The sequence below is a fragment of the Nipponia nippon genome, unplaced genomic scaffold, assembly GCF_047370975.1.
Source record: "Nipponia nippon isolate SJK-2023a ecotype South Korea unplaced genomic scaffold, ASM4737097v1 scaffold_1, whole genome shotgun sequence".
Classification (NCBI taxonomy): domain Eukaryota; kingdom Metazoa; phylum Chordata; class Aves; order Pelecaniformes; family Threskiornithidae; genus Nipponia; species Nipponia nippon.
Window position 1 is genome coordinate 118562255 of NW_028262290.1, and position 25073 is coordinate 118587327.

The following is a 25073-nucleotide window of genomic DNA, read 5'->3' on the forward strand; positions in this document are numbered from 1 at the left end:
ACACTGTAGAATTCAATCTTGCGTCATTTTCCTGATTGGTCCCATCCATTTTCCCCAGGAGGAAGTTACTTCCCAGGGGCTGGCTCTGAGATTTTGTAGGTTCTCAAAATCTTGAGGAAGTCTACAGGAGGCTGCAGTCACTCACGTAAAACCCTGTGGTGTTTCTCCCCTGGTTTTAATGGCTACCCTTGTGACTGCTGCCTCTGGAATGCTCTCAAGGAAGTGGGGCGGGAGGGGAGGTCTACGACATGAAAAATCTCTTTGCAGATTAACACCTCGCTCTAGGAATGGGAAGAAAGGGATGATAATGAAGAGGCAGTTGATACACCAGCCTTTCTGTTTGCTGAATGCACAAAGGATTCATTTATGGCATCTTGCCACAGGAGAAGGCTATAGGCTATTAACCAACTTCAGTGGGCAAACGCTTGCTGAGACTGCATATGATACCTCTTGTGCTGTACCAAAGGTAATGACTCATCTTCAGGAATGCCTGACGTCCTTGAGAATGCAATTGGCTCTACACAGCCAAGTGAAGCATTACTTAGTTAATACACTACAGCACAAGGGAAACAGTCAGCTGAAACGATGACATTGCTACTTCCTGCTTCATTACAAATCTGCAGCTTCCTAACAGGATTATATACTGAAGCACTGTAAAAAAAAAGACATTAAGTCCTGTGATGAAACTTAAAAAAATGTGCAATTAAAACAGCTAGATACAGGCTTCTTCTGTTCAGTGTCTGCAAAAGACAGCCTTTGATCCTCCAAATAATATTTCCTGGAGAAGTGCTGGACACAAAAACTATCAGAATAGAATTCTGACTCATCCCTTCCTGTTTAGGCCAATGAAATGACCATTTGCAGTCCAACAGATCTGTTTTGATTTGATAAAAATTAACCTTATCAGACAGGCTAGAAATATAACCAAGGATAGGAACTCTTGGACCACCTGCCCACACATGCATTTTCTTGCTCATTCTGTCCCACATCTTTGCAATTTCTATCTCAATAATGCATTCTTGATGATTCACCTTGATTCCTATTATTTAGAGAAAGATCTTGTTTCTTCAAAAGAGAGAAAGGTGACAGAGCATCTCACCTTTCCTGACGACATCCAAGCACCTTTGCAACATCAAAAGCCTCCACTGTAATCATCCATTGCTGCAATGCTACTACAGTTCACCAGGTTTGTTCCAGCTTACTGCTCAGCTAAGAAGAGCGAGAACTAACATCACCATCAATAAATGTTTTGGAGTCTTAATGAACTGGGAGATCTCAAAGATTGTATTAACAAAAACTGTACCAGATTCCCATATTAGGTAACAGGCCACAGCTACTTTCACCTTGCTCCTCCACAGCGCTTCTCTCACACTTAGCTGAGCAAGCTCCACAAGAAAAAAAAATATATACATTCCCCACTACAGGTGGGGAAAAGGACTGGGGATGGGGGCAGCGAAGAGAGAGAGAAAGAAAAAGCCAGAAAAATTGTCTATTTGAGTCCTAGTCCCATGTTTCATGTGCTCACTTTGGCTTCCCCTTTATTAGAAAGTTCTTGCGATTATTATTTTTCCATGACCCATTGCTTAAGGCAGGTGATTGCTTAAGACAGTTTCACATTGCTTTCCCAAATGAACAAGTAATTTTTCTCTTTAGTCACAGGTTTCATGGGGAGTTGATGGCGTGTGTAATTTTCCTGGTGTGTCACATTAAGAACACTGAATTTTCACATGACTACTTGACTAAAATGCTTTTGTGCATCACTCACACCTCTTAATAAATATATCCAATTAGTTACTGTTAGGTGAACTGGGAGTGAAATACAATGAACGCAAAGGTCTCCTCCTGGTCAGAGCAGTACAAATCACAGTCAGAATAAAGGAAAGAAACTGGGTTTCCATATCCACCTTTCTTTCCCCTGTTGTGTTGCCTGAAGAACAACATGCCTTTCATTGTATTATTTCCAAGTAAACCCAATAAATTTATTTGCGTTCCAGACAGCTGTCATGAAGTTGTAGGGCAAGGAGCATGATTAAGCAAAAGTACTGCACCCAATATTTTGAGGTAACCCTCTTTTTACTGGACTTCAGTCTCGCAAGTCTTTCACTAGAAATAGTAATTTCTGTTAAAATCCAATTACTAACCAGATTCAAACAAGACCTCAATCTTATTCTGAACATGCCAAATCAGCTGCATATTTGGGAAGCCCTCTCTAATTTTAAGGTATATCCAAATTCCCTCTGATCCTTGGCAAGCATTTATTTCTTGATAGCCATGTCTCCTAAACTGCCTTACAGCTAAAGTGAAGAGTGTGTGTGCAATAAAAACGTAAGCAAGTATATTTTTGTGCTGACGAACAGAACCAGAAAAGTTTAAGTAAGCAGTCAATGGTTAATTCATCCTTTCAGATGAGCCTCAGCAAGTCAGAGAATTTACTCAGTTGTTCAAATATGCCCAAATATTCCTTCAGTATACTGTAATGCTACAAGATTTCTCATGGGTGTGTATATATATATATATTTTTAATGGATTCAAACAAGTTTTAAGTATACAAAATAAATGGAAAGATTAATCCCTGGGAACCTTTGATTCTATATTTCTTCTTCCTACATTTGATTTTTTTTAAATATATGCAGAATACAGACAAATTAGGTATTTACAAATGTAACATGTCCTCATGGGAATAATCAGGTTGTCACACTGCACCTCTCTGGCAGTTCTAATATCAGACCAGTGCTACAACATGACTTTAATATCCCTTTCTAAGTCTGGTTTTAATTTTCTGAAAGGAAAACACATCTATTCATTTTCAAAATCAGGGTAACATGCACTCAGGCAATTAGTGTGAAACAGTATGCAGACTTGCATCTGATGTTATGCTGCAGGAAGTTGGTATGTACAGGTAGCAGTCATAAGAGGCTTCATTATCAGGTAACAAAAAAAATCCCATTTTATGCACTGAAATTTTCATTAAAATATCTTTGGACCACTTATAGAAAACATAATTTATTGTTTAATACCAGATTAACAAACTAAAACCAGCTGTTTCACACAGCAACTCCAAATTTGCTCCTCAATGAAGCTTTACAGCCCAAATAATTTTGAATGTCCTGTCACGCAGCAGCAGAACTGCTTTCATTGCCTTGTACCCTGTAATTCTGCAGAAGTCTCAGGTCTCACTTAAATATGGATACAGAACACACCATACTTCCAAATAATTTCAAAGTCACTAGTCCCATTTCCACCACCTTGTTCTCCCAAATTTCATCAGCTCTCAGTGTTATTTTGAATTTCAGCACATCTTGTTACATAACTGGTACAGAAATGGTCACCTTCAGTGTACTGTACATGGGCAACTGAAAAATTTTAAAACTTCGTATCACAGTTATAACATTTCTTAACTTACATTTCCTGTTTACAATTTCCTACTTGAAGAAAACCAAAATAATGCTTTTCCACAGCTTAAAGATGAAATACATTTTTAAAAATAAGCTGTTTGAGATCCCAAATAATTATGAGCACATACATACCCAACTGGAACGTACCCAAATATACTTCAAAAAAACCTCACCACTGAGCCCATCAGTGTGATAACCAAAGTGCACAATCTCCAAGGGTCGAGGCATCTTTCTTTTGCATTAGTTGGTACCATGAACTACAATCAAAATTTTTTTATCTTGCTAGCACAATCAATTCAAATTAATTTGATGCTTCTTAGACTGCATTCACCAAAGACAGGATTAAGACTACAGGATTTTAGCAACTGCAGGCTCACTTACTGCAAGGGCTCTGCAAAGAGCTAATCCGCCAAACCACACATGCAAAAGTTAGTGCAAACTTCTGTTAAGCTATGAGGCAGAAAGCTTCGGTCTCTGTTCCACACAATGAAGTCTCTCTCTTTTGAATGCCAAGTCAACAATAACAGGTAAAAAACACGCTGTCAACTAAGGCCAGTAAATACAGAGGAAATGAATTTTTAGTAAGGGAGTACATTTTAAAATGTATTGATTGAAAATTTATATAAGCTGGATATGTACAGGCATATTTTGCTACTCATTTGTGACCTCAAATAGCTTTTACATACATGGTTAAATTCTCTTTTAAAATAAAGACATGACATACTGTTCATACAGTTCCATCTGAACTGCAAAGACTTAGCTCTGGCTAGTTTTATACGATGTTTCTCTAGTTGGACTATAACGAAGTAAGAGAATACTCAAGATACCATGCTTCAATTTCTAGGAAAACACTCAATCTTACTCAGATCCCTAGAAGGGTAAGTAAAATATAAAAAAATACAACTCCTAATCATCATTTTCCTCATCATCAAATGAGAGAAGACTGCTATTTTTTACTTGCTTAGATGTACTCTGAGGAGTAGTTGCTTCTCTCTTAGTTTTCTTTGCCTCTTTCATCTTCTTACTTGAACTTACATTGAAGTCCAAAAACTTCTCTGATGAACGTTTGGCTGGTTTCCTGAACATAATTTTTCCATCAGCAGGTTCTGGTTCACCATCTATAACAAAGAAAGTAAAAGCAGAACTCATCTGCACATGTTCACACACACATACAGACCTTCGCTATTATCTTTGCTTTTTCCCCAGGACCAAGATCGGCGAGACCTCTGATAGAATACATGAAAATGTATTTTTTGGCCACAAAGTCTGTATCGATGAATGTCTTTCATGCACACACATCTGCTCCATCGAGACCAGCCCTTGAAGACAGTTCTCCTGCAGTTCCTCTTAGAAATGGGTTCTTACTGACCAGAGCTTTAACTTAGAAGAGACTGTGAGCAGTAGAGCTTTTCCCATACAATCCAGCCGCATCCACTTATCAAAATGGAGAGGACAACTTTATAGGATGCTCTAATTCCACTTCACTATTTGTAAAACCCGTGACAACAAATGCACTTATTTCCAAATTATGGTATCTCTTTTAAAGAACAAAATGGCACATATATAGGACAAAGCTTTTCTTTTTCTTCTAATATACCCTGTCCTGCTGAGACAGCTAAAAAGATTACCCGGTCACAAACCTGCTTTTTATTATCATATAGGATGAAAGTTTTAGGGTTTCTTTGTACCTGCAAAATCACCAAACTATTCCAACTGACTAATTCTGCTCCTCTGCATGTACTAGAGCAAATAACAATTTTAAAAACAAGAGAAGTCCCTTCCAGGATTATCAGGCAGAGGAGAAAAGCTACTGCACAAGTAACAGCATCAAGGCAGTATTTCTGGGAAAAAAAGTGTAACTGTAAAGTCATGAATCAGACACAAAGGCTCATGCTGCAGTAGTTTGCAATTTTTATAATGTATATGTGACAGGATGTTAAAGAACCATAGGTTCTGTGCAAGATATTTTTCCTAAAGCACTTTTGTGAAATTCATTATTCAACAGAAATTTCCTAACAATATGCATGTGTTTGACAAGATTATGTGCTGTTTAATTATAACCAATAACTATCTTTTGTCTTTACCATGAATTTTTTCCTCAGTTCATAAGCGTTATGGCAGAAGACTTAACATTTCAGTGTTATCATGCACAGCACTGGCTGAAACACTCTTCGGTGCAGACTCCAAACAATACAACTATTAAATCCGGTGTCTTAAGGGTTGTGTGGTACAAATTAAGACCATCAACCTCATTAGGAAACTTCACGTATAATCCCTTAAGTTTCACAGACCCTTTTTAAGAGGAAACCTAGCTTAAAAAACTAAGCACCCATTCTGTCAATGACTTCTACAGAATGCATGCTTCTGCAGTAGTTTATGAGAGAATACTACTATGCAGAAAATAACTAACCAGGTTTGGGGAAAATATTTCAGTACTGGTGCATTAGAAAAGCATTACAGTTTCAAGGAATTACCAGCAATAATAAACTGTAGATATGATAAGCATACTTGTCAATGGATCCGTTGTGAATTCTGCATGGAAAGCTTAGGTGTTTAGATGCTGTACATGGGATACAGAAGTTTAGGAAGTGCCTATTCTGGCAGAGAAAAATAACTATTTCTGAAAACATATCACACCCAACCAATCGAAATGCACTATGTACCATTCTTCTCAGAGGCTGGATTAAAAATTCAAAATATTTTTCCACATAACTGCCTCCATTTTTGGGCTCTGAAGTTAAATATAAAATAATTCCCCTTACTAATTATTGGTTAACTAGAATGTTTATTTGGAAACCCATATCTTCTAACTTAAACAAGATCCAAGACACATGATAGAAGCCAAATTCTGCAAAAAAAAGGAATGCATCTATAAGAAAAATTTCACATATAAGCAGACCCAACTGTCTATATACTTGGGCCAGTCAGCACACAGACTGCATACAGTACCAGTACAGCTGTGGAAATAGGACTTCAAAGCAACCAACTACTGCATAAGCATGAGGAGCGTCAAAAAATCTCACTGGACATTCTTTTAAAGAGCAATTACTGCATTTTCTTAGAATGGTAAATTGAAAAACCAAACCCCTAAAAACCTAACAAAAGCACATCCACAAAATAAATCAGATAAACAACTACGTACTCAAACTCCATGTAAAATTGGAAGTCAGAAATTTCAATTTTACCCCCAAGTCTCCTGCTGCCCACGTTATGAACTGCACAAAATCATTTCATCTTGTCTACTAGATGGAGAAACTGATAGGTATATTTGCAATATGAATTTAAACTCTTAGTAAGCAAAGCGCATAAATAGAGCAAAGCTCAAAAACTCCACCAAAATGGCAGCTAGCTTAGCTCTGACCTCCAGGGCCTCAATATTATTTGCACATCATTCTGCATCAAAGGAAAAGATTTTAGCTCTTGGCCTGGTTAAACACTGTCAAAATTTCATTATATGCTCCAGAACATTCCTTTCAGCAGGAAGCCCAGGCCAACTTCAGAGAGCTATGATGTGTTGGCAGTGCTTGACAAATAATGAAGCAGATGAAGAAACACAGCAGGCCTAGTCTTACCTAAGCAACTTGTGGAAAGAGGGAGAACAGACCGACTCTGCTTTTTGAAAGAATTTGATGTAGCAGCTCAAGAAATTTGTGGTGATTTGTTAAGACTGTCTTTTCCAGCAGGTAAAGCTGTGTCAGCTGTCTTTTTTGTTTTTATCGATGACCTCCAAAAACTGACTTGCATTAAGCAATGCAAAGAAGAGAATGAAGAAACAATTTCAGTGTTGGTAGCTTTTGAAATAGAGGCCTGATAAAAGACTGTATCAGTGTTACAAATTACGGAAAGCAGGATTTCTGATAAACACACCGAAACACACAAAGTAAAATACAACCAACATAAAAGCATTACAGGAGAAATAATAAAATCCACTTCTGATAAGAGAGTCAAAAAACTACACTAGCAGTTCAAATTCTGACTGTTCTTAGTCAATGCTGCTTTTACCTGGATCACAAACCTTTACACTGGTCGACTAAGAGGGGCACAATCAGACGTTGAGCTGAAAACTCACTCCACCAGTGACATCAATTTAAGAAGCCACAAATGCAGAAATTTTTTTCTTCTCTTTTAATTGCAAGTTATGTATTACAAGAGAAGCAGAAATGAGGGTCTGAAAAAGAAACATTGCTCTTCAGTTTACTGTATTTTTTATTTAGTAGTTATCTGTGTAGTTAGCAGCACCATTTCTCAGCAGTTTCTGTCCGCATGGGTCAATGAGGCAACAACAGGAAACGCAACCGCCATGAAACTGGCAGGAAGAACAGGAGGAGCAGCGCAAACAATATTTCAAGATATATGTCTATTCAATGATAAAGGCTGGAAAAAATTTATGATAACCTGGCAAATTGCTTAATGGTTTCTAAGGTTAGAAGTTCAGGTCAGCAGTTTCAGATGTTCCTTCTAGTGCTTTCGGGCCACCCATCTCTAGGCATGCCTTGGGAAGCATTTACTACAGGAATTCCGCACACTGGTATCATGAAGATAAAAAGGCCAGTCCTGCTCAGATATTCAGTCTCAATCATTTATGAGGACACTTGGGAAAGTTTTTGTTACTTAAATACTGTAAAATTAGCTTTGGTTTAGATTCCTGCTGTTCACATGATGAAGAGCAGCATGAACTCTGTGATATGTTTAAGCTAAGGAAAGAGCTCCAACACCCAAGACAGCATGGACTGTATTCTCCTTGCCTCTCCACTCTTGTCCTCTGCCAACTCCAGCATACAGAATGAGACAAGAATAATATTAAAAGACTTTGAATAAGTAAGGACACCTTCTGCCAAATTTGGTCATCTATGTGTATCAGAGTGTGCCAGAGGCCAGATGAACTAGAAAAGCAGTAGAAAAATCAATTCCATAGACTATAATGAATGCTGGGATAAAGTATCTTGCAGTAATCAGCATCTTTTCTTTTGTGCAAATTTAATTTCTCATAAGACCATTTTTCTTTGTCTCTGAACCAATGGTAACGATTTATAAAACGCTGCATAAAAATATTAAGTAAAATGACTGTTGATAAACAAATGCCTTCTTTTTAAAAAGCCTCTAAGTCAGTCTTACATAGAGAAAAATATTTCAATATGGAATGGTGTTTTCTCATATAGGAAGGGTTCAGTCCTAAATAAAAAAGTTCCCTGTGACTATACTTGCAAAAGCCAACTTAGAAGCTTCACTAAATTTTGTTCTGCCTTAGGAGTCAACCAAGCGCAGCTAGGACATTAATCAGCTGTTTTTAATGCAAAAACATTACTCATCTGTAAAAGAAAATGCAAGTCACAGGAACTGCTGGTGCCTAAAATAAAAAAAGTGTAGCCGTGTCAAACTGATTACAGAAGAAAATGAAGGAGAAAGGATGTAAATGAGATATGGAAAATCCTAGAATAATATCCCAAACCAAGGCCTGAAGACAAGGACCTTCAAATGAAGACAATCACTACAGATATAAAAGAGGAGAAGGCAGAACCTCAAACCTGAGTACTTTGCATGTTTTTAAAAACTAACAGTTTCTATTCACAACAGATAGTTAGCAGCACATTAGTTATGATCTATCAAAGTGCCTCGGCATTGATGCATGGTGGAAAGGAAGATTATCAGTTGGAAAATTTACTTCTCTGCTACCTTTTCAGCTTCATATAATTTCTCTAATGATCTGATTTGGGGCTATATATTATGTTCTAGTACCCATTAAATTAATTTCACTTTCAACTCTGGGATAAAAATCAAAGCAACAAGAAATGTGATCAAATCACGCAGCATCAAACTTTCTTTATACTTCCCATTTTCAGAATTGACAATTATCCAAAAAAAAGAAAAGAAATTAACAAGTTATTCAAAACTCTCTTAACCTGGAAGTAAGCAGCTGTCTAAATACCTGCCTCTGACTAGAAACCAGAATTTAAATCTAGACGTCAGACTGACAGTGCAAAGATGGACAAAGACTCGAAAAAGCCTTCAGCAAGCTGTAGCAGTCATCCACACCTTCATTAAAAATTTCACACCAGGTCCTCTCCATAGCAGAGGAACATAGTAGCACTTACCCTGTTTATTCCCACAAGCCAAAAAAAGGAAAAGGAGGCCAAGATCTCATATTAACAGCAAAGGCAGATGAATGAATAGTAACACAATAATGTAGGACAGAGGGCAGCAGTCCCCAGAGCATAGTGATTCAACACTTCTGCTACCTACTATTGCAGGGGTTTTTTCCTCCAAGTGCAAGTTATTACTGAAGGGCTGAAGGGGTAATAAGCAGAGGTGCCAAAGTCCTACAGGGACTCAATACGACCAACCTCACTACATACAATTATGTCTTAGGAATGTCTTTTTCCACCAAAGAAGTTCAGTTACTCTATTCAAATACACTTCCATTTCATACTGTGTATTCCACTTGGTAGCTCTTTTGGACTTTTTTCACAGCATGGACTCCACCTCAACAGATTCTCATGGACAACTACTTCTTTTTGCCCAGCCTTACAAAATCATTTTTCCTCCTACTGTGATCATTCAAAATTCAAGCTGCTTATATGAACAGGAAACCAATGCTTAGAAAGAATCATGCCATTTCTTTCCAACAGGCTGAAATTTCTCCCAATACTAGGAGGGTGATCCCATTTTTGAAAAGAAATCATGTGACAACTTTACAAACTGCGACACCAAGCACATGCATTACAGTTCCATAAGAGACGAGGAAGTAAGCCACACACTGAAAATATTTTCTCAGAGGAGTTCAAATTATATAAACACAGCCCTCGGTCCACTACCTGGTTACACCTTACATATACATATCTACCTGCAGAAACAAGTCAGACGTAGTATTATTAGTTTCAAGCTAACCTACATTATAAAAATTAAGAATTTTTCATCAATCTGCTTTTCAAAAATGTAAGATTCTCGATGTATTTTCTCCCACTACTGTTATTTGTCTTCTCCATTTATACCAACAAACCTGAATTTTTAATCCAAATGGCAGAAAAAGACAGAAGCTAAGGATGTCATATTGATAGCCGTGTGCTAGCCTCTCAATCTGCTCTAAACTCAATTTACAGCTTTTGTAAATAGCTACAATGGCTAATCGAGGAAAAGGTCTGCAGCTTCTATGAATCACTTTTCTGTTTTATACTTGTGAGAATCCAGTTCTATATTCTTAATTGTCAAGACATTTCCACTAGAGACAGTAATATCTACCTTTAATCTGTCATGTCTTCTGTCAGCAAAAAATAAAAATAAAGCTATATTTCATCACATCCTGTGTGATGATGGAAGTTTTTGGACTCTCAAAGCATTTATGTCAACCATATCAGAATGATGAATACTGACAGAAATTCTTAACATAACTGTATTCATCAGCTATAGTTTCATGTCTTTATTGTCTAACTGCAGCAACCTCTCCTACACCACTCCCATCTGTCCAGTCTTGAAAAGCCTGTTAAATAACTTAAATAAATCTTTCTAATTCTTTGTAGCAAAGAGACATTTTTTTCTATACCTTACTGTTTGTTGGCACTATTGTATCATCTGTTATTTTCAACTAATCCATTTAGTTTTGCTGAATGTATTTGCAAGTCACAACACATACTAGGGATGATTTTAAGCAAGTAATAACATGGACCAGTTAAGTGAACACGTTACTGAGCTTACACACCTGCCATTCTTTCTACTGAAGCACTAACCTGAGTTTCCTCCTTCCGCCCAGACACTCTTTCATGAACTCATACCATTACCTTTAAGACATCCACTCCACCATCAAATTTGGCTGAACTAATTAATAAGTTCAAAAATTATCACAGGTGATGTCAAAAGACTGTGTACTAGGACAATGATACATCATAACAAAACAAAACAAAAAAAGAAAAAAAGAAAAGAAAGAAAAAGACTTAAGGTGGTATTTGGAAGTAGGACGATGCACAATCAAGAAGCACAGAACTGCAACACTATCAAAAGCCAGACAGCTTGGATATGTACTCAATGACTTCAGATTAGGAATGACAAGTCTGAATTATTTAGCTGAAAAATTCAAAAGAACCAATCAAAGGTAGTATTAAGCAGTAGAAAAATGAGCAAATATCAAGCTCCCTGTTACGGGTTTTCTCTCTTTGGCTATACAAAGCAAGAAATTAGTAGCTTGAAATTCACCTGATTCATTTGACTTTAAGGCCTCTTTGATTTGCTGTTTAATTTTCATTGCTTCTTCAGCAGTCAAGTCTCCTTTTTTCAGTGTTACCACTTGAGGCTGCTCATCTTCATTGTCACTGCCGTTCTCACTATCATCATCTGCAAGTGGAAGCTGCTCTCTCTAGACAGGAGAGAAATAAAAGCAATTCTGATCACCATATTAAATCACAACAGCTAAGGGTGGGCTAGTACTCCTTGGTTTCACTTTTGCAGTAAGGTTAGTGAGGAGACCTGGCACAGCTGTCAGTGCCAGGGCCTCCCAACACACTTTGTCCAAATGGCACTCCAAAGAAATTTATTCCTTTTGTTCGTTATTTTTACTGTACAAGCACTGCCTGTCATGCAACATGAAGAAAATGTTAAATGCGTAGGTCCAAATTTGAATCTTCTATGCTGTACTCAAAACAGTGCAAAGGGAAAGGAAGTCCATGGTGGCTTTGTTATTAAAGCTGCCTAACCAAATCATTGTAAGCATTACTGACACAAGGAAGACTATGTCCCTGTTCCCACTCTCTCAAACTTGTGGTCTGAGACAGAAGAATCATTTGGAATAAAACTTTATATAAATAAACTTGCTGCCATGGAAACCTCAGTGCAACAGCATAGTTTGGCAATATTATAGGAACTGAAAACTTCATCTTATAAGGAAAAGTATAGATAGCATTACCATAATCTACTGAAGTTACCAAGAGATAGACAAAATGCAATTTTCCTCAGGAAGTGAAACAGCTTGTACTAAATTTACTAAAGGCACACTTTTATCTCAAATTCCATCTCCTCACAAATAACGATGGGCCTCTTTCTTAAGGCATCCTGTAAAACCTTACAGTTAGGAAACACATGCAAAAGCACACTGTAAACACAGAAAAAAAGAACACCCTCAGAAAAGGCTGCCTTTTCACAAGCTGGCTCAAACCCTACTGCCCCTGCCCTGCCTTCCTGGCCATCACACTGGAGCCTATGTCTGCTGACTTGATGTTTAGATGATGTTAACCCCTTTCCAATACATTTGTTTTACTATACTCTTAAAACACTCTTTTTTTTATTATTCCTGTTCCCCCCGTTGCCCCCACAGACCACTTGGGTGCTGACAGGTCTGCCCTGGCTGCTCTGCGAAGGGCACCACAATCACCACGACTGCAATTATTAAAAACAGCAATGGGGAGGGGCACTGGATGTTTGTTGTTGTTATTTTGAATCTCCAACACAGAAACAAAAACAAGTTGCAAAGCCAGCTTCGGTTAATTTTAAGCGGGTAACTACTGTTACCCCTTGCCCTACAGGGGCAAATCCTGTAAGTGCTGCTTCCCCGCCTTCATTCTAGGCCGCAGGGGGGGCATCGTGGCAGGGGAGCCCCCGTGGAGCGGGCGCTGCCCCTTCCCACCCCCGGCGAGCGCCCGGGGGCGGCGGCGGGAAGGGAAGCAGGGCCCCGACACAAGCCCACGGGAAGGGGGCCGGCGGCAGCCCGGGGCGGGGAGGGCCGCGCTGCCCGAGCGCGGGGCCGGGCCGTTACCTTGGTTTCCACCGTGGGCCCCTCCCGATACCCGACCTGCCGCTTGAAGCGGCTGAGAAAGGCGGGCTCGGCCGGCCGCACGTAGGAGACCTGGTTCCTTTTGCTCATGGCCGCTGCCCGCCACCCAGCCGCGCTGCCGCCTGCCACCGCACGCTTCCGGGCCCAGCGGGCGCCGGAGGACGGCGGCCCTAGTGGGACACAGCTACACACCGCCTCCCTCCCGTAACTCTCCCCGTCACGTGAAGGAGGCGAAGGCACTGTCAGCCAATGGCAGGAGAGAAGCCGGAGCAGGGAAGGAGGAGTTAGAGCGAAATGGCCGCGCCCATGCTGGCTTCGAGGAGGGGGCGGGGCCACGCCGCTGGAGGCTCTTAGCGCCAAATTCAAACGTTCCGCCATTTTGGAGCGGTGGCCGGTGGGCGGGGAGGCGCTGGGCTCGGCAGGGCCGGCGAGGATCATGGCTCCCGGCGTGAGAGGTGAGGGGGGACGGCGTGGCCGTGGGGCCGCGCAGGGGCTGAGGGATGTTTCCCCGCTGTGCGGGGAGCAGGCGGGGACCGGGGCGGCTCGCTGGGGGAGGCCGCGCTGCAGGCCGTGCCCCCGGCCAGCTGAGGGGACGGCTCTACCCTCTGGGGCCGGCCGCCTGCGGGGCGAGTATCGCCCAGGTGTAAGAACAAACGGGGTCGGGTAGGGGTATGGCCGCGTTGGCTGTGCTCGGTGCAGCACGGAGGGGCCGGAGCCCTGGGGCTGCGGTCCCGGAGCGGCCGCAGGGCAGCCGCGCTGCCCCCGGTGGTGTCGGGGAGGGGTGGAGAGGGGTGACCCCCGGCACTTCCAGAAGCGCTTCTGGCACCGGTGTCTCCAAGGGCTTCTCGTGGTTGATATGTGTAAGCAGCCCTCCCAGGCGGGAAGGCTTTACAAACCTTGCTGCTCTCAGCCGTCCAGCGTTTATCAGTTCGTCTTCTGTAATTATATCGAGTTTTAATTAGTGATGGTTGTAACTCGTCGCTTACAAACGTTCAAGTGAGAGCAGCACTTTAAAATGCGAGCTAAGAACGGTTAGCTGAGAGGCGGTCATTTCCCAAGGCAGAGGTTGTGCAAGTATCTATCAGTCTGATTTTCACTTTTAAAATGCACTGCTTTTGTTGTCCCAGCTCGTTTTGATACCTTGTGCACCTGATATAACTGAATTAGAAGTTAGCACATCTCTCAAATGTTATTGTGTGAATCAAAGCAGGTAGGCTCGCATAGCAGCAGCAGGATATTTATATAGCATGAATGTTAATGAGGTTAGTTCCTTTGCACATCATTATTAATCCTACTTTTAAAGGGATCCTCCTACAATAGAACCTGTGCACTTTTTAGAGACTTTATAAGGTCTTTAGTATTGGAATATTTTGGTAAATCATCCTTCGTTATCGTTTTACTTATTTTTTAAGTTTGATTCTGTTACTTAGTTAATATTTTGACTAACCTATGTGAAATAATTTCATGTCAGATTCACCCTTAAGTAAAAAACAAGTCACCATATCTACCTATGGGGTAACATGTGCCATCTCCTTGAAATGTGAAGCTGTGCAAAATGATGCTCATATGTATAGGAGAGCTTTATGTATTACAGAGTGCTCAATATTACTTCATAAAAGTGAAAGTAATGTAGTTACTCAGTTGTGCAGGTTTAGGAAATTGAGTTTTTGCAGTCACATGAGTAAAACTATTTCATGCTGTACTGTTGTTTTATCTGCAGTGAGTTAGCAATTTTTAAAATATAATGGGAATACATAATACTACTAACATTCATGTTTCTAATTCTCAAAAACATTTGCAAAACCTTATATACATTAATTTAAGAGACTACTCATTGCATGTGCATATACAAGTATGTGTATGCTTGTATTGCAGGACTGGAGCTTTCTCTACCTTTGCAAGAAACTGCAAACTTCCTGTCAAAGGAAGATAGTTACTAAATATTTTTGTGAAGTTCTGATTTATGGATGAAACGGATATTTATAAGGCTCTCCATTTGTCTCCCTCAGTACTGCTTACAGTATTTTCCATTTAAATGGATTTTTTTGAGCAATAATTTTATCTTGTTTAATTTCTGTGTGTGTGTGTTCCACTTTTATTTTGTAGGAGATTTACGTGACTCTACACTTCCTTTGTTGAACTCACCTAGGTAAAGTAGCATTGGCCAGTTCCTGTGTATGAATAATCACATTGTATAAAAAGTGCAAACAAAACCTAGTATAACTTTTTAAAATAATTTAAAGTTTTTTCGTTCAATGTTTTCCTGCACAAGATTGTTGCCTTTCTCTCCTAACTTCCTTACAGGTTTAAAAAAAAAAAAATGTTCTCTTAATAAAAGTGTTGTTCTGAGGTATCAGATTCCTCTTGGAATGCTGCCATGCAGTAAATTCTCTTTTGTCCACTAACTGCAGCTGGACTCTAGAATTTCTCTGAAGAGATACTCCGTGAGGAACCTCAATTCTGTGAGGAAGTCCTAAGCTAAAACCAAAAGCCTTCCTCCAAATATAAACAGTATCTGCCACAACTCAGAATAATATTATCTAATGAAAAAATATTTGACAAGTTAGTGTGGTGTGTCTTAAATCTAATATAACATCTTCCCTTTCTCAGCTGCTTCCTCTTCTTTTTTAGCCCTTTCCTCTGCCACTCTTCAACTGCACATTTCAGTCATGAAGTCCTTCCCCCACTTTTAAAACTATTCTGTTCCTTTCTCTTGTTTACCAAAAGTAAAAATTAATAATAGTTACAACACCCTCATGCTATAACTGCCTTTTGGGAGAGAATATATTGGTATTTATGCCAGAACTCCTCAAAGCTTTAATATAGTAGTTGTGCACAGTTGCTTGTTCAAGCTAAATTTACTGGTGCATCCACTGATAAATGTGATGAAATAGGTTAAGGAGCTTTTAGATGTAGGTGTTGCTATACTTTATTGGACTCATGGATCAAGAATTGATTGTTCTTTCCCTTCTTGTAAGCAGCAAAGAAAAATGCTAGTAACTTTCTTGCTGGAATGTAGCATCATCTGCTCCATTTGTAAAGTCTTTTATAACTTCCAGTAGTAAGAAGGATGCTTGAAGCCTTAGAAGTCTTAGAAACTATCGAAACCTTTATTATAACACTGGTTATATATCTCGAGTTCCCTGTGAAACGTGTTCTTTTAGAGCTGAAGTTAGATGCAACAGCAATAAATTCCACTAACTTCATGTTCTTTGTTTTTAAATCTGCCACATTGTTACCTTTAGTAAATCTTTGACTTGTAATGAATTGATGTGTACAGCTAGAAGTAGTGTATTTTCAGGAGACACCTTTGTATGACTTCACATGCTTAATCTGATTTTTGTGATTTAATCTAATAGTGATCTAATGCATAAATATTCATTTAGCGTTGAAGGTGATGCTATCAAAGTTTATGTAAGGGTACGTCCCCCTTCAGAGGGAACTGCGTTAACCGATGGAGATCAAGGCTTGTGTTTATCTGTTCTTTCATCAAATACCATCCGTCTGCATTCGAAGCCTGAGCCAAAGATCTTCACTTTTGATTATGTTGCAAATATGGAAACAACACAGGTAATAACTTCCAGAATCTCATAATAGTATTGGAGTTTTCCCCCAAATTTTGGCAACCGCTACACTAAACCTTTCTAAAGATGTAATGCCTTAGGCCTTATTCTTTTGCAGTGGTAATATGTAGTTATAGTACAGAAACGTTGCACTAAATTCTGATGTCTAATAGTTTTAATGTATTTTTAATTGGTAATTTCTTTAAAGTTTGTATTAAAATTGAACCTTCTATATGTAAATGTTAGAGTAGCACCATAGACAGAAAATAAATGCTCCTGTTGAGACAAACATAAAAGTAGCTGGCAGTCAGCAGCAGATGTGATTTGTGTATTAGGAACTTACAAGTTTATATGCTATTAATTATATTTCCTTCTTATACATCTGCCTTTTAAACAGATGTGTTGTTCATCTGGGACAGGTAATACTGGAAGGAAAATCCTTCAATTTAATATTTATAATATTGTGTTTGAAATTCTGAACATAATTTTAATTCCTCCAAGACTTCAATTCCATTAACTTCTGTTTTAAAAAAAAAAAAAACAAACCAAACAAAAAAACCAGAACCCCACCCACTGTAGGCTGTTATTTGTAGCTAGGCTATTCTTGCAGGTCTAAGAGAAATACGTGAAAATAGATGAGGCTAACAGTTGTGCAGATTTGTTGAATATGCCATTCTGCAGTGGCAAATGTTGAAAGTTAACTAGATCTGATGAGTGTCATAGGCTCAGTGTTGACCTACTGATAGAATAAACCATATAACGTAATCAAAAACACTGGACCAAAATTAATATGATATATATTTGAAAGCTGTTATTATGATGCTGAGTTTTATTATTTGCCTTTCGGTTATCAACAAGGAATAAAATTTTTTCAGAGGGAGTGATTTATGTCACAAAGACTTAGGATGTATTGTTTTGCTGTGAGAGCTCCAGGGGTCATGATACATGTCTAACTTCAATGAATGCATCAATTTTATAAGTTATAAAGTTATGGCATAGAAAACACTGATAGAAGAGATATGTAAATAACTGGTGTCAAGTGCCTTCTCTTTCCCTTGTCCGCAGGAGTCAGTATTCTCAAGTGTGGCCAAAAATATTGTTGAATCTTGTATGAATGGCTACAATGGAACCATCTTTGCATAGTAAGTCATTTAATGGTATTTCATAGCAATTGCAACATTTGAGGAGATTGTGTTAATAAGCAGTTGTGGTTTTAAGTGCCAGAGCCTGCTTAATGTTACCGTAAACTGTGAAAGTGCTTCCTTAGTGTAGCACAACATAGGGAATGTTCCTGCAATATTGAGGAGTACTTCTTATTCCTCTTTTGGAGCAATCTATTTGTAGGTGTTATGCTTCTAATACTTAAGGTCAATAATGTGTATTGTAAACTCATTTGTATTTTACTATTTGTCTAAAAACTAGAAGTTTTATTGTACTGTTAAAGAGAAAGCTAGTTGTTTTCAGTATGTCCATAGTAAAATAGGATGAAAATTGCTTTAACTTGGTATTTGGCCAGCTCAGCTCTTTAGTGAGTCTTAGCTGCCTGTGGGAAAACTCATGAATGATAATTTTAACTTTCAAAATGTTTTTAAGGTAGAAATATATCCACAACTGGTAGCATGAATATCATTATATTAACTCTCAATATTCTTCATTTTGAAAACTGAGTAAGCACTTTGCTCAAAAACGCTAACTTGAAGGACTGATCTAATCAAAACGTTACTGGGTTTTTTAACCTAGCACAGCATTTGCAAAACTGAAGTCTACTTTGTTACAATATACAAATGTGGAAAAATGAGGTGAAATTGCCTTGAAGTTTCTCTAGCATGATTAATGACTGGTTAAAAAAAAGGTTATATTCAACTTAAAAAGTATTTTTCTTTTTTTTGGGTTTATGTGCACTACTAAGTGACACAAAACCCAAAAGATTGACCCAAAAATTAGTTTAATGTATATATTTGAAAACTTTCATTTTAATGCTAAGCACCACTATTTGCCTTTCCAACAGAAAGAAGGAAGAAAATTGTGGGTCGTGGGGGAGAGAAAAAGTGATTTATCTAACACAATTTCATGGCCAAATTTGCTGTTCTGTTTTTATATCTTTTAGGTGACTGATTTCTCAGCTTCCCTCTGTCTCTTTTTATCTTTAGTTTAGAAGAAGTGTTTTTGGTTTGTTTTTTTTTTTTCATTTTAAGCTGTGAGTTCTCCTTAAAAGATGCAGATTAATGAAAAATTCAGAGCCAGAATAAAGCTTTATCTGACTTTTTTTTTTTGTTAGTGGCCAGACTGGATCAGGAAAAACTTTTACGATGATGGGTAAGTGGTTGAGAGAGTTTAATCTTTCAGCAGTTTCTTAATGTTTTTTTTTTTTGTTTGTTTTGAGTTGAAATGTCTTGCTTAAACACCAGGGATGATTTGGATTTTTGTCTTCCTGCATATAACTTTAAAGTTTAAGAAATGGTGTAGTGCTCAGTGCAGGTGTTCTTGCTTTATATCAAAAGAGGGAAGTATAGGTATTCTCCTCCATCTTTTTGAAGAGCTTTTTTTTTTTCCTCTTTTTAACAGGAGAGCAGCTTTTCAATTAAATCAAACACTTCTAGTAAATTTCCTCAAAAATGAATATTCTACTGGTTTCCCCGTTTGGCTGATATCCCTTGCATCTGTAGAAAAATATTCTAGTATGCAAGGGTCTTCTGTATTAAAATATAGTGAGCTTTTCAAAATAACTGCTTCCTACCCAACTAGGAATTTAAGGCCTCTCTTTGTATGAAGGGATCCCCTTGTAATCTTGTTTTTCATACAGTGGTGATTTTAAATGCATTAATGTTGTACTTGACATTAGAAAGTTACTGAAATAACCAAAACCAGTTTGGTTGACATGTTTTCAAGGACTACACAGAAATTAATTAAACATAGAGACAAATCTACCCCATCTTTCTGGTTCTTGAAATCAGAGTTAAGGTAGCTGTATTGACATACCTGCACATCTGTACATGTTTTCTATGGAAGTCCAAGTAGATTATACTATTTTAGACTTAGATAACCTATGGACAGGTAAAATAAACTTTCACAAGCATAGTTTAGACTACATATAAATCTGATTATGGAATATTATCTTAGATCTCAAAAGTTGATTTTATTGCATGTCTTCTGTGGTTTTGCCTTAAACTGACTAAAACCTGGTTGCTGAAGTCTTCTATAATGACATCTTGAAAAGATCAACCATTATTCTTGAGTAGTACTAATCAATTTTTTTAAATTAAAAATCTCTTTAGGACCATCTGATTCTGATAATTTCACGCACAGTCTGAGAGGTGTAATTCCACGGAGCTTTGAATACTTATTTTTTCTAATTGAACGTGAAAAAGAAAAGGTACATTCATTTTATACTTATTATTACTACAGTGAAAGTAACGTCTCACATTTAAAAATAGCTAAGGCTGTTTGGTAAGCCTAGTGTGTAGCAGTTAAATTTCCAGGATTATTGCTGTCTCGCATCAAATTTATTAACGAGAAACGCTTGTGTCTAGTACTCTACCAATTTATAGTATGCTTTCTTCAGACACAAGCATGCTTATATTTTGAGTCTAAAAATGCATCTAGGTTTCTGGGTGTCAGTCGTTGTTTGGGCATCAGAAATGTATAGTATGCAGAATATAAATGCAAACTAGTAGCTTTAGATATGTATAAAAAGATACTCGCTGCCAGACTTAATAAAACCAATCTGTTTATAGTGTAAATCACTGTGTTTTTCAGGCTGGCAGTGGAAAGAGTTTTCTCTGCAAATGCTCATTTATTGAAATCTACAATGAGCAGATATTTGACTTGCTAGATTCTGCTTCGGCTGGACTCTTTCTCAGAGAACACATCAAGAAGGGAGTCTTTGTTGATGGTGCTGTTGAACAGGTGTTGTCATCTGCTGCTGAAGCATACCAGGTATTTTTTGTCACTTCTTAATGTTTGGACTATTTATCTTGATGCTTATTTGGTAAATATTCCTCTTTGATTGAAGCACATATTTTTTTGCACAGTGTCTGTGACACCCTCTTCCCCTATCTCCATCCTCCAAAAAACAGTGTAAAAAGCTGTTTCTAGGCAATGCTTCCTGACTGTCCCACATATGTAAGAAATCATATCGTTCTGGAGTTCAGAAAATATGAACTGCAATTACAGTAATCTTTCCCTAATGCTTGCCCTACACATTTCTGAAATATCAACAGAAAACTGTATCTTCTGCTAATTAGGCAGCATGTGTGTTCCAGAAATTGTCAGGTTTATTTCTCCATGAATGAGACACAGATAGTACTATTGTGACTTTAAATATTTTTTTCCTTGTGTACTGCTAACGTACACCAGTATTGGATATGTTATGCTTTCAAACAGCAATGGCACTCTTGGAGGAAAGAAGTGAATGTTATAATTAGTGTTCTTATTAAGCTGGACCGTAGCTATATTTTTTCACTTCTGAAATACTTCTATTGGAAAAAAGTAAAAAAGTCCTTGAGATTTTTGAAAGCTGTTACACTGAAATATGCTTACTACTGTTTATGTCACCTGTATGTGAACACTGGATACCATCTGAGATACTTGATATTATTTGATGTCTTTTTCATGCTTAGGTATTAACTATGGGCTGGAGAAACCGTCGTGTAGCATCGACCTCAATGAACAGAGAATCCTCAAGATCACATGCAGTTTTCACTATCACAGTGGAATCCATGGAGAAAAACAATGACATTGTTAACATTCGGTCTTCCCTGCTCAACCTGGTAGACTTGGCAGGATCTGAGAGACAGAAAGACACCCATACAGAAGGACTGAGGTTGAAGGTTAGTTCTGTAATATCTGGCATCTTTCTCCTTTCAGATGCACTGCCCTGTTCTATCCACCAAATCTGTTCACCTTTGTTCTTTTTTTTTTTTTTTTTTTAGGAAGCAGGTAACATAAATCGATCACTAAGTTGCCTGGGCCAAGTAATCACAGCACTTGTTGATGTCGGTAATGGAAAACAGAGACACATTTGTTACCGGGATTCCAAGCTCACTTTTCTGTTACGGGTATTATATATCCTCCGGATTTTATATGCTACTTGAGGTGTAGAAAAAAAATATTTTTTGGGGTTGGTTTTCTTACTCTAAAAAGCAGAATTCAGGTACATTAAAAATTTGTTTCAATAGTGGGCAGGTGGAAGAAAGCTTGAAAAGTATCTTTTTACCTAAACAGACTTATAGTCGATTTATTGCTGTTAACTGAAGACAAGAAATTTATTTACGCTCATAATCTCCTTTTACATATTTGCAAGTTTTAAAGAAAAGAAGAATATGTTTTCATCCCTATAATTTGGGAAATACTGTGTATCACAATGTAATATTTAGAGATGTGTTGAAATATTTGACAGGATTTCCAAAACTAGCCTATGTGTGCTAAGTATTGGTATGATGTTAAGAATTAGATAAATTTACAGTTTCCTACCTGTGAGATTACAGGCTCTTTTCAAGATGAACAGAAAAAAAAGGTGGAAGCAGTCAAAGATTTGTTGTATGCACTTGCTGAAATTCTGTGAACAGTAATGAATAATATCTGTAATAGATTTTTGTATTATAATATAGTACTTGTACATAATACAGTATTTGTGTTACAACACAGTATTGTGATCACAGCAAAACTTCCCAATCATTCCGTCCCTCTTCTATGTATATCTTAGAATCATGAACCTCTGAAGAATTATGTTCTTCCAAGGCAACCCAAAATACATAGAAATTGGAAGAGAATCGTAACCATGTGAGCGGTTACTTCAAGTAGTTATTTTTTTTTTTAGGTGGTTGTACCGCCAAGAAGTCCACAGACATGGCCACTTCTACTAGACAGAGAGAATGCTGTTGAGGCTTGTGGGCTATGTTGTAGTATTAGGCTTTCAGAGTCTTAGGTAAAACTGCTGCCTTCTCCAGAGATTTGAGAGCTACTTCTCTAACAGCATGGAGGTATTTGAAGACATGCATGTAGAAGGGAGAGGTTCCTCTCACATCCTTGGTCAAGAATCTGTTTTGTGATTTTGTTTGTTTGGCAATTGCCACCAGAAGATAGGTTGAAACAATCAACAGGCTAGATGATGTTCAAAATAGCGCGAATATGAATCTGCTAATGACCAAGATTAAAGTGAAATATCTACTTTATTCCCTGATTTTTTTTCTCTGTTTTTTTCTCTCCCTGTTCAGGTGTAACAAATATCTCAAATTGTTGATTAGTAACATAGAATCGGGGTTTTGAAAACCCAAATAAAGTTTTTATTTACAGTCACATCCTTTATACCCATGTTTGAAATAAAATTTCAGAAACTTAAGTAGCATGGAGATTTGTTAAATCCCTTCTGCAGTTTGTTCAAAGTGATACACAGTAGCTCTTAGGGGATAGCTTCCTGCTGTAGCCAAGAACATGCAAATAAAGCTAACTTCTATGTTTATAAATAGGATTCCCTTGGTGGTAATGCAAAAACATGTATAATCGCAAATGTTCATCCAGGATCCAGGTGTTTTGGTGAAACACTGTCCACCCTTAATTTTGCTCAGCGAGCAAAGTTGATTAAAAACAAGGTAAGAGAGTTACTCAATGTCTTTATTATTGCAACAAACAATTTCTTATTTAAACTACACATCTGCAAACAGGATAGCTTCATTGGAATACTCCTGTGCTTTCACTAATTTAAATGAATATAACTTATTTTAAAATCCTAAGTTTGCTTTCCTAAATGTGTATGACATGATTTTTGAAAAGGACTTGTTTGCTTGTAATTATGAATAGAGTACAATGGCTGGGGACTAGGTAATGACTGATAATAGTGTGTGTTTATTGCTTGTTCTCTAAGCCCTTCATTGGAAAAAGTAAATCTGTACTAAAAATTAAAATTGTCATTAAAAAAATTAGATGCAATAGTATTTCAGTGCATCTAGTTTTTATATATGTTAATTCCGAAAACGTAAGTTCTCATGAGAAGGTTTTGAAAGTATGTTGGCATCTGGCTGGAAACTACTGCCTTTGACGTATACTGCTTAGCTTTGTTGGTGAAAAAGCTCCAGAGGAAATCCTGCAGAAAGCATTAAATTTTTTAACCAATATTTTTAGCTAAAGTGCAGCTTACTGGTTTCTCAGTAAATTGAACATTGCTTTACCCTCAAGTTCTTCCTTTCCTAAGATGGAAAACTTCTCAGCAGTTTTGTTGTTTTGCAGTCTTTGACTTTTCTTTTATCCTATAAAATATAAGATTTTTTTATTTATACGTCTTCCTAATTTTCTCTTAACGTATTTCTAAAAGGCTGTGGTAAATGAAGACACACAAGGAAATGTGAGCCAGCTGCAAGCTGAGGTCAAGAAGTTGAAAGAGCAGCTTGCTCAACTTACTTCAGTACCATCTATGCATGATATTTCTGTATCACAAGGTGAGAGCTGGGAGTGAGGGAGAGAGAACTTGCTACTTTTTTAGCCTAGAGTGTTGGAACCTTATGTAATTCATTAAGTTTCTAAACAATTAATGTTGTTGTGGGGACTGACCTACAAAGGTTGCATGTCTTATGGATCCCATTGCCTGTATTTGTATCTAATATTTTGCAGGAAATGTTAACGTGATTTTATTTTCTTCATCTCATAAGTTTGTGTACAGGGCTATGTTTCTATCATAGAATACCTAGAATACTCTTGTAGTTCATAAGAGGTATGCTGCCTATTCCTTTGAGTAACCAAGAGTTTACATGTGATTGCTTGTACATTTAGGTTGGAGGGAAGGCACTAAGGTGTTGATAATGCCCATTGAATCCGCATTCTTTTTAAGCTCAGGACTGGATTTCCTTTCCCCCCCCCCTTCCCCTTTTGCCCTTTCAGGAAGATCCTAAGAAGGATGTTTACCTTTCGATAAAAGATTGATTTCAACGTAAGATGGTAATGGGGTTTTTATCACTATGTAATTTTTTTTTCCTTCCAGTAGCTTTTCACTAGACCACTGTATCTGCAACATAGCTCCCAGCATAGCTTTCTACTATGTATACTTCTCACTGAAATACACTACCTTATAATGTTTGATTACAAGGTACTAAACTTGGTCTTGTAACTCTTTAACTCTTACTGTGATCCTGAGTCAACTCTTTCCTGAACTTGCCAAGAAACAGAAGATACAACAATAGAAGTTACTACAGAAGTTAGAAAGACCTGTCTAATATAAAGCATCTGTGGTTGAGTTTTCCTAAGGAAAAATTACTTCTCTGTGAGCATACATATTTAACCAGTAAAAACAAGTCAGTGATTATGTGGGACACTGAATCACTGTCCATGAATACACAGATATTGACAGAGGGCTCAAAAATGTTGTTAGAC

The 25073-nt window shown here is 37.9% G+C and overlaps 2 protein-coding genes across 2 annotated transcripts in view; one reads left to right on the forward strand and one right to left on the reverse strand.

Annotated features, from left to right (window-relative positions):
* Positions 1–2497: 2497 nt before the first annotated feature.
* KIAA1143 (KIAA1143 ortholog) lies at positions 2498–13369 on the reverse strand. The gene is made up of 3 exons (XM_087769088.1): positions 13132–13369; positions 11580–11739; positions 2498–4513 (listed from the first exon to the last, which is right to left on the reverse strand). Exons 1-3 carry the CDS (start codon positions 13237–13239, stop codon positions 4302–4304), a joined length of 480 nt encoding a protein of 159 aa, XP_087625214.1. The 5' UTR covers positions 13240–13369; the 3' UTR covers positions 2498–4301.
* A 129-nt stretch (positions 13370–13498) lies between these two features.
* Positions 13499–25073, forward strand: part of KIF15 (kinesin family member 15) — a 37805-nt gene continuing 26230 nt past the window's right edge. Inside the window, exons 1-11 of the mRNA XM_009464513.2 lie at positions 13499–13604; positions 15256–15298; positions 16536–16719; positions 17778–17854; positions 18991–19028; positions 19988–20085; positions 20469–20648; positions 21332–21541; positions 21644–21769; positions 23180–23302; positions 24022–24145. Of these exons, the coding sequence (XP_009462788.2) occupies positions 13586–13604; positions 15256–15298; positions 16536–16719; positions 17778–17854; positions 18991–19028; positions 19988–20085; positions 20469–20648; positions 21332–21541; positions 21644–21769; positions 23180–23302; positions 24022–24145 (1222 nt within the window). The 5' untranslated portion in view covers positions 13499–13585. The remainder of the gene's footprint in view (positions 13605–15255; positions 15299–16535; positions 16720–17777; positions 17855–18990; positions 19029–19987; positions 20086–20468; positions 20649–21331; positions 21542–21643; positions 21770–23179; positions 23303–24021; positions 24146–25073) is intronic.

Bases quoted from the DNA above. Each gene is read 5' to 3' on its own strand.
- KIAA1143 (XM_087769088.1), bottom strand. From the start codon at position 13,239: ATGAGCAAAAGGAACCAGGTCTCCTACGTGCGGCCGGCCGAGCCCGCC. The intron at 11,740-13,131 runs GTAACGGCCCGG...TCTCCTGTCTAG, and splicing joins GGCCCACGGTGGAAACCAAG to AGAGAGCAGCTTCCACTTGC. The intron at 4,514-11,579 runs GTGAATTTCAAG...TCTTTGTTATAG, and splicing joins CTTAAAGTCAAATGAATCAG to ATGGTGAACCAGAACCTGCT.